At 50.6% G+C, this 14,336-nt stretch overlaps 1 protein-coding gene across 3 annotated transcripts in view; it reads right to left on the reverse strand.

Moving 5' to 3' along the window:
• LOC138745453 (SH2 domain-containing adapter protein F-like) overlaps nt 1-13,428 on the reverse strand; it is a 273,790-nt gene extending 260,362 nt beyond the window's left edge. For all 3 annotated transcript variants that reach the window (XM_069902516.1, XM_069902514.1, XM_069902515.1), the window contains exon 1: nt 12,979-13,428. In XM_069902516.1, coding sequence (XP_069758617.1) covers nt 12,979-13,287 — 309 coding nt within the window. In that variant the 5' untranslated portion in view covers nt 13,288-13,428. The remainder of the gene's footprint in view (nt 1-12,978) is intronic.
• Nucleotides 13,429-14,336: the final 908 nt, after the last annotated feature.

The following is a 14,336-nucleotide window of genomic DNA, read 5'->3' on the forward strand; positions in this document are numbered from 1 at the left end:
GTCAATGCATTAGCTGGGAGATTGCATTGCAGCAAGGAAACAGGTTTCGCATCTAGGTGTTCGAATGTTAATCAGACTTGGTTGACGTCTCTCTGTTGGGCTTGGAAATTATTCTGTTACCAACGCATATTGTTCAGCCAACTGACTCGAAGCTGGTGAGAGAAATTTTTGCAGGCCACTGTATCACAATATCAGCATTTCCCAACCAGCTTTTCAGCCAAGAAAAGTGGCTTTGAACTGTCATTAAATGCAATAACGGAGGCATTTCCAATGTCACTCTTGGGAGTGTACTTTAATAGTACTTCACTGCTATTAAGTGTTCGAGGTTATCCTTTAAGGGAAGTGAAACGCTGTATAAAAATTAGATCTTTTCTTCCTAAACGTATCTGTGCACAGCAAGCGTGTGGAATTTTGAAGTTTGTTCCCAATTTAAGCATTTGACACACTGGGCGGTATATCGAGTACAAAAGATGGCACATACTATACAAGGCGTCGGTGAGACCACACTCATGTGCTGTGCTAATTTGGTTCTGGTCACCCAGCTATGGTGGTTTGGGTCGGGGGAGGGGGTGGGGTGATTGTCCCCAAATTGGAAGAGGTGCAGAAGAGATTCACCAGGATGCCACTGGGACTTGAGTAGTAGGGCGAGGTTGGATAGGCTGGGTCTTTCTTCTCTGAAGTGTAGGATCATCATGGCTGTCCCTCGAGGTCGAGGATAATGGCCATTGTTCGGTTGATCCACAGAGCGAAGTATTTGTTTAACGTGCGCTTGATGTTGCACTCCAAAAAGCACAAATCAACCAACTAGTTCCAATGCCATGAAAACCACAATGAATAGAGCTGATGGATTTTTTGCAGCCTTCGTCTCCCTTCACAGCTGTTGAGCTCAAAGCAACTTTGCCTGCCTATTCCCACCGTTGAAGACTTGGTTGGATGGTTCTTTGTCAGAGACCTCACCCTCGTCCTTTCCACCATGGGTGACCCTACCAGGAGCAGAGTTTCCAAACGGAATCACTCTTGGGATCACAAGACCTCACAAGTTTCTCCACCATAACAAGAAGACAATCCATGGAGAAGTAGTATAGGATACAAAGGGTTGAAATATGTAAAATCAGATGATTTATCCATGAGGCAATGATAAAGTAAAGACAGACTATTTCCCAAGGTTGATGACTAGAACAAGAGAGCATAGGTTTAAGTTGAAAAGTGAGAGATTTCTCATTCAGAGGGTGGTCTGTACCTGCAATGGGCTGCCAGAGGAAGCTGTAGAAGTGGATATAATATCAATGCTCAATGCTCAAAAGTCATCTGGACAGATAACATGGACAGGAAGAGTTTAAAAGGATCTAAATGGGACGTCCAGAATTCCCAGAGTCAGCATGGATGAGTTGGGTCAATAATTGCAACCAACCTGAGGAGGTGCAGAAGCCCTCGAATGAGAAAGAGGCAAGCTTCGATCAATGGGCCACCCCTGTGTCGGAACGGGCAGTCGCCTCAATGTCACAGGTCAGGACAGGGCAGTGCATGGGGCTCAAGGACTGTTTGATAGGGCCATCATAGAGGCAGGGTCCTGATTGGCAGAGGTTCTGCTGGGAAAGGCACAGAGCAGCAGGCAGGTTCAGACTGAAGCTCTCACCTTGGCCGGACATGGGGGAGGGGTGGTATCAAGGAGAGGAGTTAGAAATATGTTGGTTTGATTACAGAGAGGGAGCTGGATGCTGTTCTTTGCCGTGAAACACTCACATTTGAGTCTTTTGTGAGAGGGTTGTTTACAGCTTAAATGTTATCACTCTGCACAGGACAGTGGGAATAGAAAGGGAGGATGGGTGGGAGAGAAGTTTGTCAATTCCAAAGTAGAGACAGAAAATGCTCATCTTGCTTACCAATCATCTTTCAAAACAGTCAACTCTGCTTCTCCCTCCACAGATGCCGCCCCATCTGTTGAGTACAGGCAGCTCTCGGGATACTGGTCCTGACCATTGTCCATTAACGATTTCTTTGTTAAGTCAGTTTTTAAAAAAAATATATATAGCTGCCCAAATCATTTTGCTCCAAGTACTCTTGCTATAATTTGTTCACTCAATTGAATATTCATTGCATCACGGTCCATAATTAAACTAATGGAAGATGTATTGCATCCGGTCATTAATGAATATAATGAAAGATTCTGAGTCAGTTTTACAGCAAGGAGGAACCCTTGGCTCAATTCATCCATCCCAACAGTCTCACAAAATGTTTTAAAAATGTAAGGGAGAATTTGCACAAAGTCACAATTCCACAAGGGCCTCCCTGTATCTGCACGTTCTATCGTCAATTTAATGAATGAACTGGCCTTGTCAAGATGCCTTTGTGGTCATGTAATAGTACAGAACGTAACATTACATGAAATTGCCACAAGGCAGATAAAGAGTCGCCATTAGTGTCGCCTGGCGCCCCTTGCAGTGTGAGAAAGAGAAGCAAAAGAGTTCCTTCAGAGACTCCAAGTGTCTGTGGATTTGCCTCCAGCGATTCCGCAGCCTCTGCAATGGTCATAATATAAATGTTTGCACCTGTGATGCTCCCTTAAAGCACCGAATTTCATGGCTTGTTCGTGACAATAAATTTTGATCCTGATTCCTCTTCGATCCATCGGGAATCTGAGCTCTAGGTCCAAACCCCCGACGTGATCAGGAAGCCCTAGGCTCCCTGCCTCCACCAGATGCTCCCTATCAGGAAAGCTCGGCGGGGGGGGGGCTGAGTTCTGGAGACAAGACAACCCACAGAGGCCAGCACGTCAATGTTGCCCCGCATCTGATCAGTCACGACTGTTTTAGGCATTTCTTCTATTAATGGAGGCTGTCATTGGAGGATATTTTAATTAATTCCATCAACACCAACGAGACCATGGCCATTCCGCCCTTCGACGTTATTCTGTATTCAATTATGCCAGGGCCGAACGACCGCTCAGTTCCAAGTAACCACCTCGTTCTCATCTCCTGCAAGAGCTCAGATTAACAAAATACTGATTCTGGGCTTTAAATTAGCAATTAACCTGGCACGGTTTTCTCCCATCCAATCCTGCCCCAGATTCTCCCTGACCAACTGAAATTCTCTCCCTCTCTCCGCAATCAGTCCCCTTAAAAAATCTCAAATGATTTAGCACTTCACCAATAAAATTCAAACTGAAGTAGCTGCTTGTAGTTTAACCTTCAGTGTGCAGGAATCGTCTGGTAAATCCTCGTGCCAGTTGTGCCCTTGGCGATTAGTGCTGGGGTGGCTGGGGGTTCTCCAGGCAACTGACAATACTCCTTTTCCCATCTCTGCCTTCTTGGGACAACCTACTGTTCCTTCACAGGGGCTTACAACATTGGAAACCCTGGCAAATTTCTATAGAGGTGTGGTGGACAGTGCGCTGACCGGCTGCATCACGGCCTGGTCTGGGGACACCAATATCCCAGAGCGTAAAGCCCTGAAAAAGGTGGTGGTCACAGGCCAGGTTATCACAGGCCAAACCCTCCCCACCATCGAGAACATCTACAGGAACACTGGCGTCAGTCAGAGAGCAACAGCCATCATCAAGGATCCACACCCCCCACTGCCAGCACATGTTCTGCTCATCAGGAAAGAGACTCGCACCCCCAGGTTCAGGAACAGCTGCTCCCCCTCCACCATCAGACTCCTCAACGACAAACTCAATCAGGGACCCATTTAGGGACTCGTACTTTTCCACTTTATCTCTCTGTATTGCAGCTTGTTTACATTTCTTTATTTGTTTATGTGTGCATTGAGTACAGTTTTTTGCCATCAATAAATGGGAATTCTGCCTTGCCCACAGGAGAAAGACACATGACGTCTGACAATATATCTGAAATCGGCAAATCTCCATATCATAATCTCTGTCCTCTATCACAGACCTTCCTTCTGTTCTCCCCCTGCTCCCTTTCTCTCTGCGTAAAAATTTTTACATTTACCACTTCGGGAAAAACATCGTTGGTCTGAAGTGTTAGCTGTGTTGTACCCACAGATGCTGCCCAACTCATTGGGTTACCTCCAGCATTTACTTCAGAATTTCAAGATCTACGGTACTTCACTTTTGGTGTTACCATTCTTTGAAAGGCAAGCGGCCAAACTGAGGCAAGTCATGACTGCATACTGCTGTCTCCGAATGCACCTTCCCCATTCCTTTTCCATTTGCGATTGGCATCATCCAGATGTTGTCATCTCCCACTTGCAATGGATCTTTCCCAACACTGCCAAACTGTTCATCTCCTCACCACCAAAGCATTCCTCCATCATCATATTTTGCAAAGTAAAAACACAAAGCTGGAGAAACTCAGCAGGTGTCCTTTATGCAGTAAAGATAAAGATACAGAACCAAGATTTCAGGCTTGAGCCCTTCATCAAGTTATCTTACCTTTGCTACATAAAGGACACCGTTTAACCTGCTGAGTTTCTCCAGCGTTGTTTTTACTTCAAATCAAGGGGTCTGCGGACTTTCGGGTTTTACTCACGTTTCTCAAATGTGAGTTTGATACCAATCATTGTTTAAAAAATTTTATTTTTCCATTTTTCAAAATTATCAATCTCATGTTTAGTACAATTCACGTTCAAAAATACAAATATAACGTCAGTTTCTCTCCCGCTCCCAAAATATCCAAATTAATCAAAACAGAACCAAAAAAATAACTCAGCGAACTGCCAGCCCTTCTGATCTAGTTTCATTCTTTGAGTTGCTTCACCACTGTTGTCTCTTCATATTTTATTAGCTTTTTACAGCTGTGTATTAGGCACCAAAGTGTTCTAGATAAGATTGCCATATTTTGGTAGAAGTGTCGTATTTATTTCTTAAATTATTCGTTGTTTTCTCCACAGGCACACAGTTGTGCATCTCCGTGGACCATCGAGTGATGAGCTGGGGGGGACAGGGGTCGGACTTCCAGGTGATCACAACACTTTTTTTTTGCTATGACAGGGTCATATCAACAAATTTAATTTGGAAATTTTGTTAATTTTCTGCCCACGTCCTCCAGGTTTCCCAATAAATACAATTCTGGGTCCAGCAGGAAGTCGGCCCCCGTAATCTTAGTTAATATTATTTGAAAATTCAAGCCAATAGAGTCTCACCTTCACGCAGGTCCATATAAAAGTACCAATTTCTCACCCACACCTGAAGCACATTTCCAATATCCTTGGTTCTCCTTTATGTAATTTTTGTGGTGTGAGGTATAATTGGTGTAAGAAATTGTATTGTACCAATCTAAGGCTGGTGTTGATCACCAACATAATGTTCTCCCTACGTAAAGCTGAACAACACTCTTTATCGATCGTTATTCCCAAGTCCAACTCCCACCTCTCTCTCGATCAGAATGGATGCAGATGGGATGTTTCCAAGGATGGGAAAATCCAGAACCCGGGGCCATGGTTTGAGGATAATAGGCAAACCATTTAGGACCGAGATGAGGAGGAATTTCTTGACCCAGAGGGTGGTGAATCTGTGGAATTCATTGCCACAGAGGGCAGTAGAGGCAGGTTCATTAAATCTATTTAAGAGGGAATTAGATCTATTTCTTCAGTATAAGGGTATTAAAGGTTACGGAGAGAAGGCAGGGACGGGGTACTGAACTTTAAGGTCAGCCATGATCTCGTTGAATGGCGGAGCAGACTCGAAGGGTCGAATGACCTACTCCTGCTCCTATCTTCTATGTTTCTATGATCTTTGCAGGCCCGGTTTTGGGCTCTAATTTTGAATCACAAAATATATTCTAGATATACATTTGGGGGCACCTCCCAGTTGAAGCAGCCCTTCCACCTCATTCCCTTCAGGTGCTTTAAACGGCTTGTTAATGGTGATCTTGCTTAAAAATTCTGTGACCCTGGGGTCTACACCCAAGATGGTAATGCCGATGATCGGCAACAGCCACGAGGGGTTGCACACTCTGGGAAAGCGAAGGACAGGCACAGGGCACCAGAAAACAGAGAGACCACTCCCCCCCACCCCCCCCCCCAAAGTGAGAAGGAGAAGCAGAGGAGATGATCTGCAGGACAGTGACCACAGTGGTTCTGTGGCTGAATTACACACAGGTGACAGGCTGTTGGAGACTCGAGCTGCCTGGGGGCTGCTGGTGACTGCAGTCAAGGGATTCACACCTGGCTGAGGACCACTAGAGACTGGGTGTTGGATGGAATCGGGATGCTAGAGCGTGTTGAGTGCGCTGAGGGCTTCCTGATCGTGTCGGAGCTTCTGATCTGGAGCTCAGGCTGCTGGTTGTTTGGTCTGGACTCAAAGACTGGAGGAAAATCTATGGGTACTCAGTTAACTCTGGGTGGGGGGAACTCTCTTTTGCTTCTCTCTGACTGTAAGAGGCGCTTCAGACAATTTCTGCTGATGGCAAATTTGTCTGCCTTAAGCCAGACAAAACCAAATTCCATGCAATATTTCACTGTCTTTATTACCTGACAATAAAGGAATTTTGTCAGAGGCATTAATGACTAAAAAAGGTGCAGAGGTTCAGTGAGGGAATTCCTGCGCTTGGGGCCGAGTCAATGGATGGCACAGTATAGGGACATCCAAAAGTCTTGATAGACATGTGGATGTAAGTATAAGGAGGTCATGGTGAGAAGTAGGGGAAAAATTTGGGAGAGAGGAATGGAAAAATGAGTTTGTTGTGGTACATAGGTCAGCACATCACTGTGGGCTGAAGGGCCTGTACTGTGTTGGAATGTTCTATGGAGGAGCCAAGAGGGCTTGAAGAAATTAGAGAGGGTGGATGATGTATTATTTTTTTTAAATTGCAGCATTGTTTAACCAGGCACATCAAGCAAAGGAGGGGGTGATGGGACGAGCTCGGCATGCCGCAGGTCCAGAGGGCATTGTGAGAGGCGCCCACTCAGAACATGTTGGAATGTTGTGTGGAAACGGCAAGGGCGGAGGATGCGACGAGTCAGGAGTGGTCAGGGGCGAGAAAGTGGCACGGTCACTCAATCCAACACCGCCCTGCCAGTCAATCAAACTACACCAACTGGCCTATGATGTCATAGCCTGGCAGAGAAGAGGCCACTCCTGCTCCAGTTTTCTCGATAAAAGGTTCCTTCGGCACTATGGAGAGTGGTACAATTTAAACTGTTTCCAGGACAACCCTGTGGTAAAGGGCTCAAATTTTAAAGTGCTTCACTTCTAACAGATTAGAACAGCAGCTCCCTCTCTGTAATCAAACCAATACACTCCTCCAGTGGCTGACTGTCAATGGGTTAACAGTTTCTGTCAAACATTTCCATTATTTAAGTTAAAAGGCTATTTAAACAGATATAAATAATGCAGTGATGTTAAGCGGGAAGATTTTATTATAAAATCTTAACCACAAACGCAGAGCAGGAATGAGAGATAGGATCGTAACTGGAGCATTAAATTAACCAGTCCAACACGCTGTGGGCCAGCCAATACAGCCCAGCATTTTACTGCCATGATTTGTCTGACGCTCTCAATCCATCTCGATAACCTGCTCCCTTCAACAGAGACAGACCCATCCCCACCAGTACTGTATCCTAGTGTAATACAGTGACAGACCCACCCCCAACTAGTACTGTACCAGTGATACAGTGACAGACCCATCCCTACCAGTACTGTATCCTAGTGTAATACAGTGACAGACCCACCCCCAACTAGTACTGTACCAGTGTTACAGTGACAGACCCATCCCTACCAGTACTGTACCCCAGTGTTGTAAAGGCAGGTCCATCCCAACCAATACTGTACCCCAGTGTTACACAGTGTCAGACCCATCCATCCAGTACCATACCCCAGTGTTATACCATGACAGGCCTGCCCTCCCCAGTTATACTGTGTGACCTTTCTCTGGCAATACTACATGATGGAGTCAGACCCACACCCAACACATCCGATGTACGTAGTCATTCTCAAGCACAGACTATTATTCTGTCGCTGCTCCCTGTCATCCTTCAACTCTACACCACAGGATTAACGGTTGCAAAGCCATTGCCCTGCACTAAAGAGAAGTGCAGCAGTATACGACAGTCTGCAAGTAAACGTCCATTGTAGATGATCCCATTAAACCAGGTTTACCATCAAACTGTAAACCAAAGCACAATAATCCCCAGGAACATCACTGAAATTGGCAGGCAGGGGAAAGAATAGTGGTTTATAGCGAGATCTTGGCACTGACCATTTACTGAAAGGCAGACACCTTCTCCAGAGGTGTGGATCAGCAGCTAGATTTTCATTGTACAGGTTACACGATCCTTTATCCAGAATCCTCGGGGGACAGTGTGTTCCAAATTTCAGATTTTTCCGGATTTCGGAAAGCCCCCCCAAATCCACCCCCACCCCTTTCCAGTCGCCCGCCCGTCTCCCCCGACCACCAGTCCCTCGGCCACCTGGCAGTCTCCCCCAACCGAGTTGCTCGGCCGCCTAGCAGTCTCCCCCAACCGAGTTGCTCGGCCGCCCAGCAGTCTCCCCCAACCGAGTTGCTCGGCCGCCCAGCAGTCTCCCCCAACCGAGTTCCTCGGCCGCCCAGCAGTCTCCCCCAACCGAGTTCCTCGGCCGCCCAGAAGTCTCCCCCAACCGAGTTCCTCGGCCGCCCAGCAGTCTCCCCCAACCGAGTTCCTCGGCCGCCCAGCAGTCTCCCCCAACCGAGTTCCTCGGCCGCCCAGCAGTCTCCCCCAACCGAGTTCCTCGGCCGCCCAGCAGTCTCCCCCAACCGAGTTCCTCGGCCGCCCAGCAGTCTCCCCCAACCGAGTTCCTCGGCCGCCCAGCAGTCTCCCCCAACCGAGTTCCTCGGCCGCCCAGCAGTCTCCCCCAACCGAGTTCCTCGGCCGCCCAGCAGTCTCCCCCAACCGAGTTCCTCGGCCGCCCAGCAGTCTCCCCCAACCGAGTTCCTCGGCCGCCCAGCAGTCTCCCCCAACCGAGTTCCTCGGCCGCCCAGCAGTCTCCCCCAACCGAGTTCCTCGGCCGCCCAGCAGTCTCCCCCAACCGAGTTCCTCGGCCGCCCAGCAGTCTCCCCCAACCGAGTTCCTCGGCCGCCCAGCAGTCTCCCCCAACCGAGTTCCTCGGCCGCCCAGCAGTCTCCCCCAACCGAGTTCCTCGGCCGCCCAGCAGTCTCCCCCAACCGAGTTCCTCGGCCGCCCAGCAGTCTCCCCCAACCGAGTTCCTCGGCCGCCCAGAAGTCTCCCCCAACCGAGTTCCTCGGCCGCCCAGCAGTCTCCCCCAACCGAGTTCCTCGGCCGCCCAGCAGTCTCCCCCAACCGAGTTCCTCGGCCGCCCAGCAGTCTCACCCAACCGAGTTCCTCGGCCGCCCAGCAGTCTCCCCCAACCGAGTTCCTCGGCCGCCCAGCAGTCTCCCCCAACCGAGTTCCTCGGCCGCCCAGCAGTCTCCCCCAACCGAGTTCCTCGGCCGCCCAGCAGTCTCCCCCAACCGAGTTCCTCGGCCGCCCAGCAGTCTCCCCCAACCGAGTTCCTCGGCCGCCCAGCAGTCTCCCCCAACCGAGTTCCTCGGCCGCCCAGCAGTCTCCCCCAACTGAGTTCCTCGGCCGCCCAGCAGTCTCCCCCAACCGAGTTCCTCGGCCGCCCGGCCGTCTTCCCCGACCACCTGGCTGTCTCCCCCGACCGCCGGTCCCCACTTGCCGGATTTTGGAGCTTTCTGGATTTTAGATGTCCAGATGAAGGATCGTGTACCTGTACCTGGTTGAAAAGAACATTACCCAGCTGAGATGGCAGCAAGCCAATAGCTTTCCCGATGATGGGAGTCCATAAATTTCAAAAGCAGAAATCTTCTGGTTAGGGTGTGACTGGGGAGAAATGAGTGGCAATCAGTCTTCGTTCCAAAGTGAGAGAGCAAGGAATAGGGAATTTTTCCCCTCATCCCTGTTTCTGACATCATTCCCCCATCCCCACCAGTCCTGTTCCCCAATGTAATCCAGTGAAAGACCTGTACCCTAGTGTAATACAGTTAAAGTCCTCTCCGCACCAGTACTGTTCCCCAGTGTAATACAGTGAAAGATCCATCCCCACCAGTACTGTTCCCCAGTATTATACAGTTAAAGTCCTGTCCCCACCAGTCCAGTTCCCCAATGTAATACAGTGAAAGACCCGTCCCCACCAGTACTGTTCCCCAGTGTAATACAGTGAAAGATCCATCCCCACCAGTACTTTACCCCAGTGTAATACAGTGAAAGACCCATCCCCACCAGTACTGTTCCCCAGTTTTATACAGTTAAAGACCCATCCCCACCAGTACTGTACCCCAGTGTAATACAGTGAAAGACCCATCCCCACCAGTACTGTTCCCCAGTATTATACAGTTAAAGACCCATCCCCACCAGTACTGTACCCCAGCGTAATACAGTGAAAGACCCATCCCCACCAGTACTGTTCCCCAGTGTAATACAGTTAAAGACCCATCCCCACCAGTAACTGATCCTCAGTATTATACAGTGACAAACCTGTCCCCACCAGTACTGTGCCCCAGTGTAATACAGTGAAAGATCCATCCCCACCAGTACTGTACCCCAGTGTAATACAGTGAAAGACCCATCCCCACCAGTACTGTTCCCCAGTATTATACAGTTAAAGACCCATCCCCACCAGTACTGTACCTCAGTTTAATACAGTGAAAGACCCATCCCCACCAGTACTGTTCCCCAGTGTAATACAGTTAAAGACCCATCCCCACCAGTAACTGATCCTCAGTATTATACAGTGACAGACCCATCTCCACCAGTACTGAATCCCAGTGTTATACAGTGACAGACCTGTTCCCACCAGTATTATACAGTGACAGACCTGTTCCTACCAGTATTATACAGTGACAGACCCGTTCCCACCAGTATTATACAGTGACAGACCCATCTCCACCAGTACCATATCCCGGCATTATATTGACAGATCCGTCCCTACCAGTACTGTACCCCAATATTATACAGTGACAGACCTTGCACTCCAGTGACATAGCCTAGTTACTCTCCTCTTCTAGTGACGTAGTCTCAACACCCCTGCCTCCAGTGACTTCTCATCACTCTCCCCTCCCAGTCACAGAGCAGTTCATCATAACCAATCTCCTGAGCTTGAAGTCACGTATCTGGGTATCACCCGTGACAATTTTGGACTCACTTGTGCAATGCTCTTGAACTGGCTGCCGACAGTCTCTGTACACAGCTACAAAAATGTATGTAATGAGGAAGTGTGGATACCGGAGACGGCAAACATCAGAATTGGGGAAGAAAAAAATTATTTGTTGGAAGAATGCAATGGGTGGAACAGCGTCAGGGCAGGGATGGGATAAAGAATTGTTCATGAAGGTCTTGACCCAAAAGGTTGTCAATTCTTCCTCTCCTCACAGATGCTGCCCAACCCAGTTCCAGCAGATTGTTTTTTGTAAGATTGTATAATGATTTAATGTTGCATGAGAAAGGAATGTCCAATAATATTCTGAATCAAGTATACTTAAAATTTTTTTAAAAATCACATGAAGGCTCAGTTTATGGTCACAGTCCATCTGTCCAAACTGAGCTCTTATTAGGGTAATCTGCTCCCACCCACTCCACTTATTAACATTTATCTTCCCCCCTCCCCCCCCACCACTTAGAAGATGCAATTAATTCCTTTTCCACATCTTCAGAATTTTCCACAATCGATCACGAATCTGTCAAAATAAATCACTTTGAAACGCTGCCCCCTTTCTCCACAGTGACGATATTAAATTGGTAGCATGCCAATCATCAAACCTCCCAAGAACCCTCTATCTCAGGATGTGGTTCTTCCCCCCGACAGACGGTTAGTCCAGAACTCCATCAGAGAGAGTACGTGTGGACGCATGCATGTGTCAGGTAAGGAAGCAGTGAGAGAGCGGTGGGGGGGGGGGGGCACTAACTCCTCCTCTGGATGAAATGAAGAGAAGAAATAAGCAGGGGTCCATTCAATAAGATCCCGCTGATTCAGCTCCACCTACCTTAACCCCCAATTCCCCTACAATGCCCAAATCTATCCAACTCTCTCTTAAATTCATTCAATGAAGCAGCCTCGACTGGGGCAGAGAATTCTACTCTCTTGGAGAAGCAGTTCCTCCTCGTCTCTGTCCTAAACCTAGACCCTGAATCTTGAAGATGGGCTCAGGCCCAAATCAGGATTAGATGATCCATCTTTACCCCCTTTGGGCGCTGCAAGACCTGCTGAGTTCCACAAGCATTTCTGTGTTTGTGCCACAGTTTACAGGTGTTGGTGTTTCACCTGAATCTCAGGGTTGTCTCCCTAGTTCTAGTATGCATCCAACTCCTTGTACAGAATGAGATGCAAACAAAAGTGGAACCCTGATTCGCTGTCAGGCGTACCAAAGGGTCTTAAGGTCATTGCTGTGAATGTTGACGACTGTGCAACCGACTCATACACAGCAAGATCCCACAAACAGTTCAGGAAAATAGGCTGTCAGCATTGAGAGAGGGGGTTGGTTGATTAGCCAGGGAGATGCCAGTGCTTGGGACAAAACTCCAGAGACATCACGGGCACCAGACTTCACTCCACACAAGTGTTCAGAAAGCAGCCTCTATCCTCAAGGACCCCCTCCCCAGACCTCGCCTGCTACCATCGGGGAGAAAGTCCAGGAGCCTGAAGTCGAGCACTGAGCCGGCTTAAGGGTCCACAGATTCGATGAGCCGCAGACCCTGCCTCACTCTTGGGGGGGGGGTTTAAGAAATGTTTGCCGCAAAACATGTTCACGCCAACACATTCTGAGCTCGTTCTCTCCTTCACGGAGGGGGAACGAGAGCCGGAGGAGGGTCCCTTTCCCAGCCCACGGGCACCTCCGACCCGGCCAAAGTATGGCTCGGGAAACTGGGGCTCAGCCCAGATACTTTGTAGCTTCGAAGCCTGCAGAAAGATACAAATTAACTCCGACGTCTTCCAAGGGCAGGACGGAGAGGTGTCTCTGGAAGTGGGGGGGGGGGGGGGGGGGCTCGGCCGGGGGTCCCGGACAGGGACGGGCGGCCACTCACCTTGCCCTGGTGGTCCTCGGGGGAACTGGCCGCTTTGCCGCAGCCCTTCTCGGGGTTCTCCACTTTGATGAGCCGGTGTTTGGGCGAGATGGACCTGAGCTCGGGGGCGGCGCCGGGGAGCGGGCAGGAGCCGGGAGGGGCGCCCCGGGAGCCGGTGTAAGGGTCCTCGAAGTCGCGCTCCTTCTGCATCTTGTAGGCGGCGAGGATGTCGGGCTGGCCGCCCGGGCGCAGCCGGTAGTCGGGCTTGGGAGGCTGCGGGGGCGCCTTGTTGCTCTTGAAGCTCAGGTGCTCCTTGAACCACTTGGCCATCGCTGCAGCCGCGCATCGCGCTGTCCCCCCCGGCCGGTCCCCACTCGGCTCAGCGCGCCGAGCCTCGCACACTCGCAGCGCAGAGAGAGGGGAGCCAGCGCCGCCAGCGGGACCGCGGCTCCTTACAGTCGGCAGGCAGAGCCCAGGGCAAGGGGGGAGGGGGCTAGCGAGGGATGGAGGAGGAGTGAGGGAGGGGCTAACGAGAGGTGGAGGAGGAGTGAGGGGGGGCTAGCGAGAGGTGGAGGAGGAGTGAGGGGGGGCTAGCGAGAGGTGGAGGAGGAGTGAGGGAGGGGCTAACGAGAGGTGGAGGAGGAGTGAGGGGGGGGCTAGCGAGAGGTGGAGGAGGAGTGAGGGGGGGCTAGCGAGAGGTGGAGGAGGAGTGAGGGAGGGGCTAGTGAGAGATGGAGGAGTGAGGGAGGGGCTAGCGAGAGGTGGAGGAGGAGTGAGGGGGGGCTAGCGAGAGGTGGAGGAGGAGTGAGGGGGGGGCTAGCGAGAGGTGGAGGAGGAGTGAGGGGGGGCTAGCGAGAGGTGGAGGAGGAGTGAGGGAGGGGCTAGCGAGAGGTGAGGGAGGGGCTAGCGAGAGGTGGAGGAGGAGTGAGGGAGGGGCTAGCGAGAGGTGAGGGAGGGGCTAGCGAGAGGTGGAGGAGGAGTGAGGGGGGGCTAGCGAGAGGTGCAGGAGGAGTGAGGGGGGGCTAGCGAGAGATGGAGGAGGAGTGAGGGAGGGGCTAGCGAGAGGTGGAGGAGGAGTGAGGGGGGGCTAGCGAGAGGTGGAGGAGGAGTGAGGGAGGGGCTAGTGAGAGATGGAGGAGGAGTGAGGGAGGGGCTAGCGAGAGGTGGAGGAGGAGTGAGGGGGGGGCTAGCGAGAGGTGGAGGAGGAGTGAGGGAGGGGCTAGTGAGAGATGGAGGAGTGAGGGAGGGGCTAGCGAGAGGTGGAGGAGGAGTGAGGGGGGGCTAGCGAGAGGTGGAGGAGGAGTGAGGGGGGCTAGCGAGAGATGGAGGAGGAGTGAGGGAGGGGCTAGCGAGAGGTGGAGGAGGAGTGAGGGGGGGGC

The sequence above is a fragment of the Narcine bancroftii genome, chromosome 11, assembly GCF_036971445.1.
Source record: "Narcine bancroftii isolate sNarBan1 chromosome 11, sNarBan1.hap1, whole genome shotgun sequence".
In the NCBI taxonomy this organism is placed as follows: Eukaryota; Metazoa; Chordata; class Chondrichthyes; order Torpediniformes; family Narcinidae; genus Narcine; species Narcine bancroftii.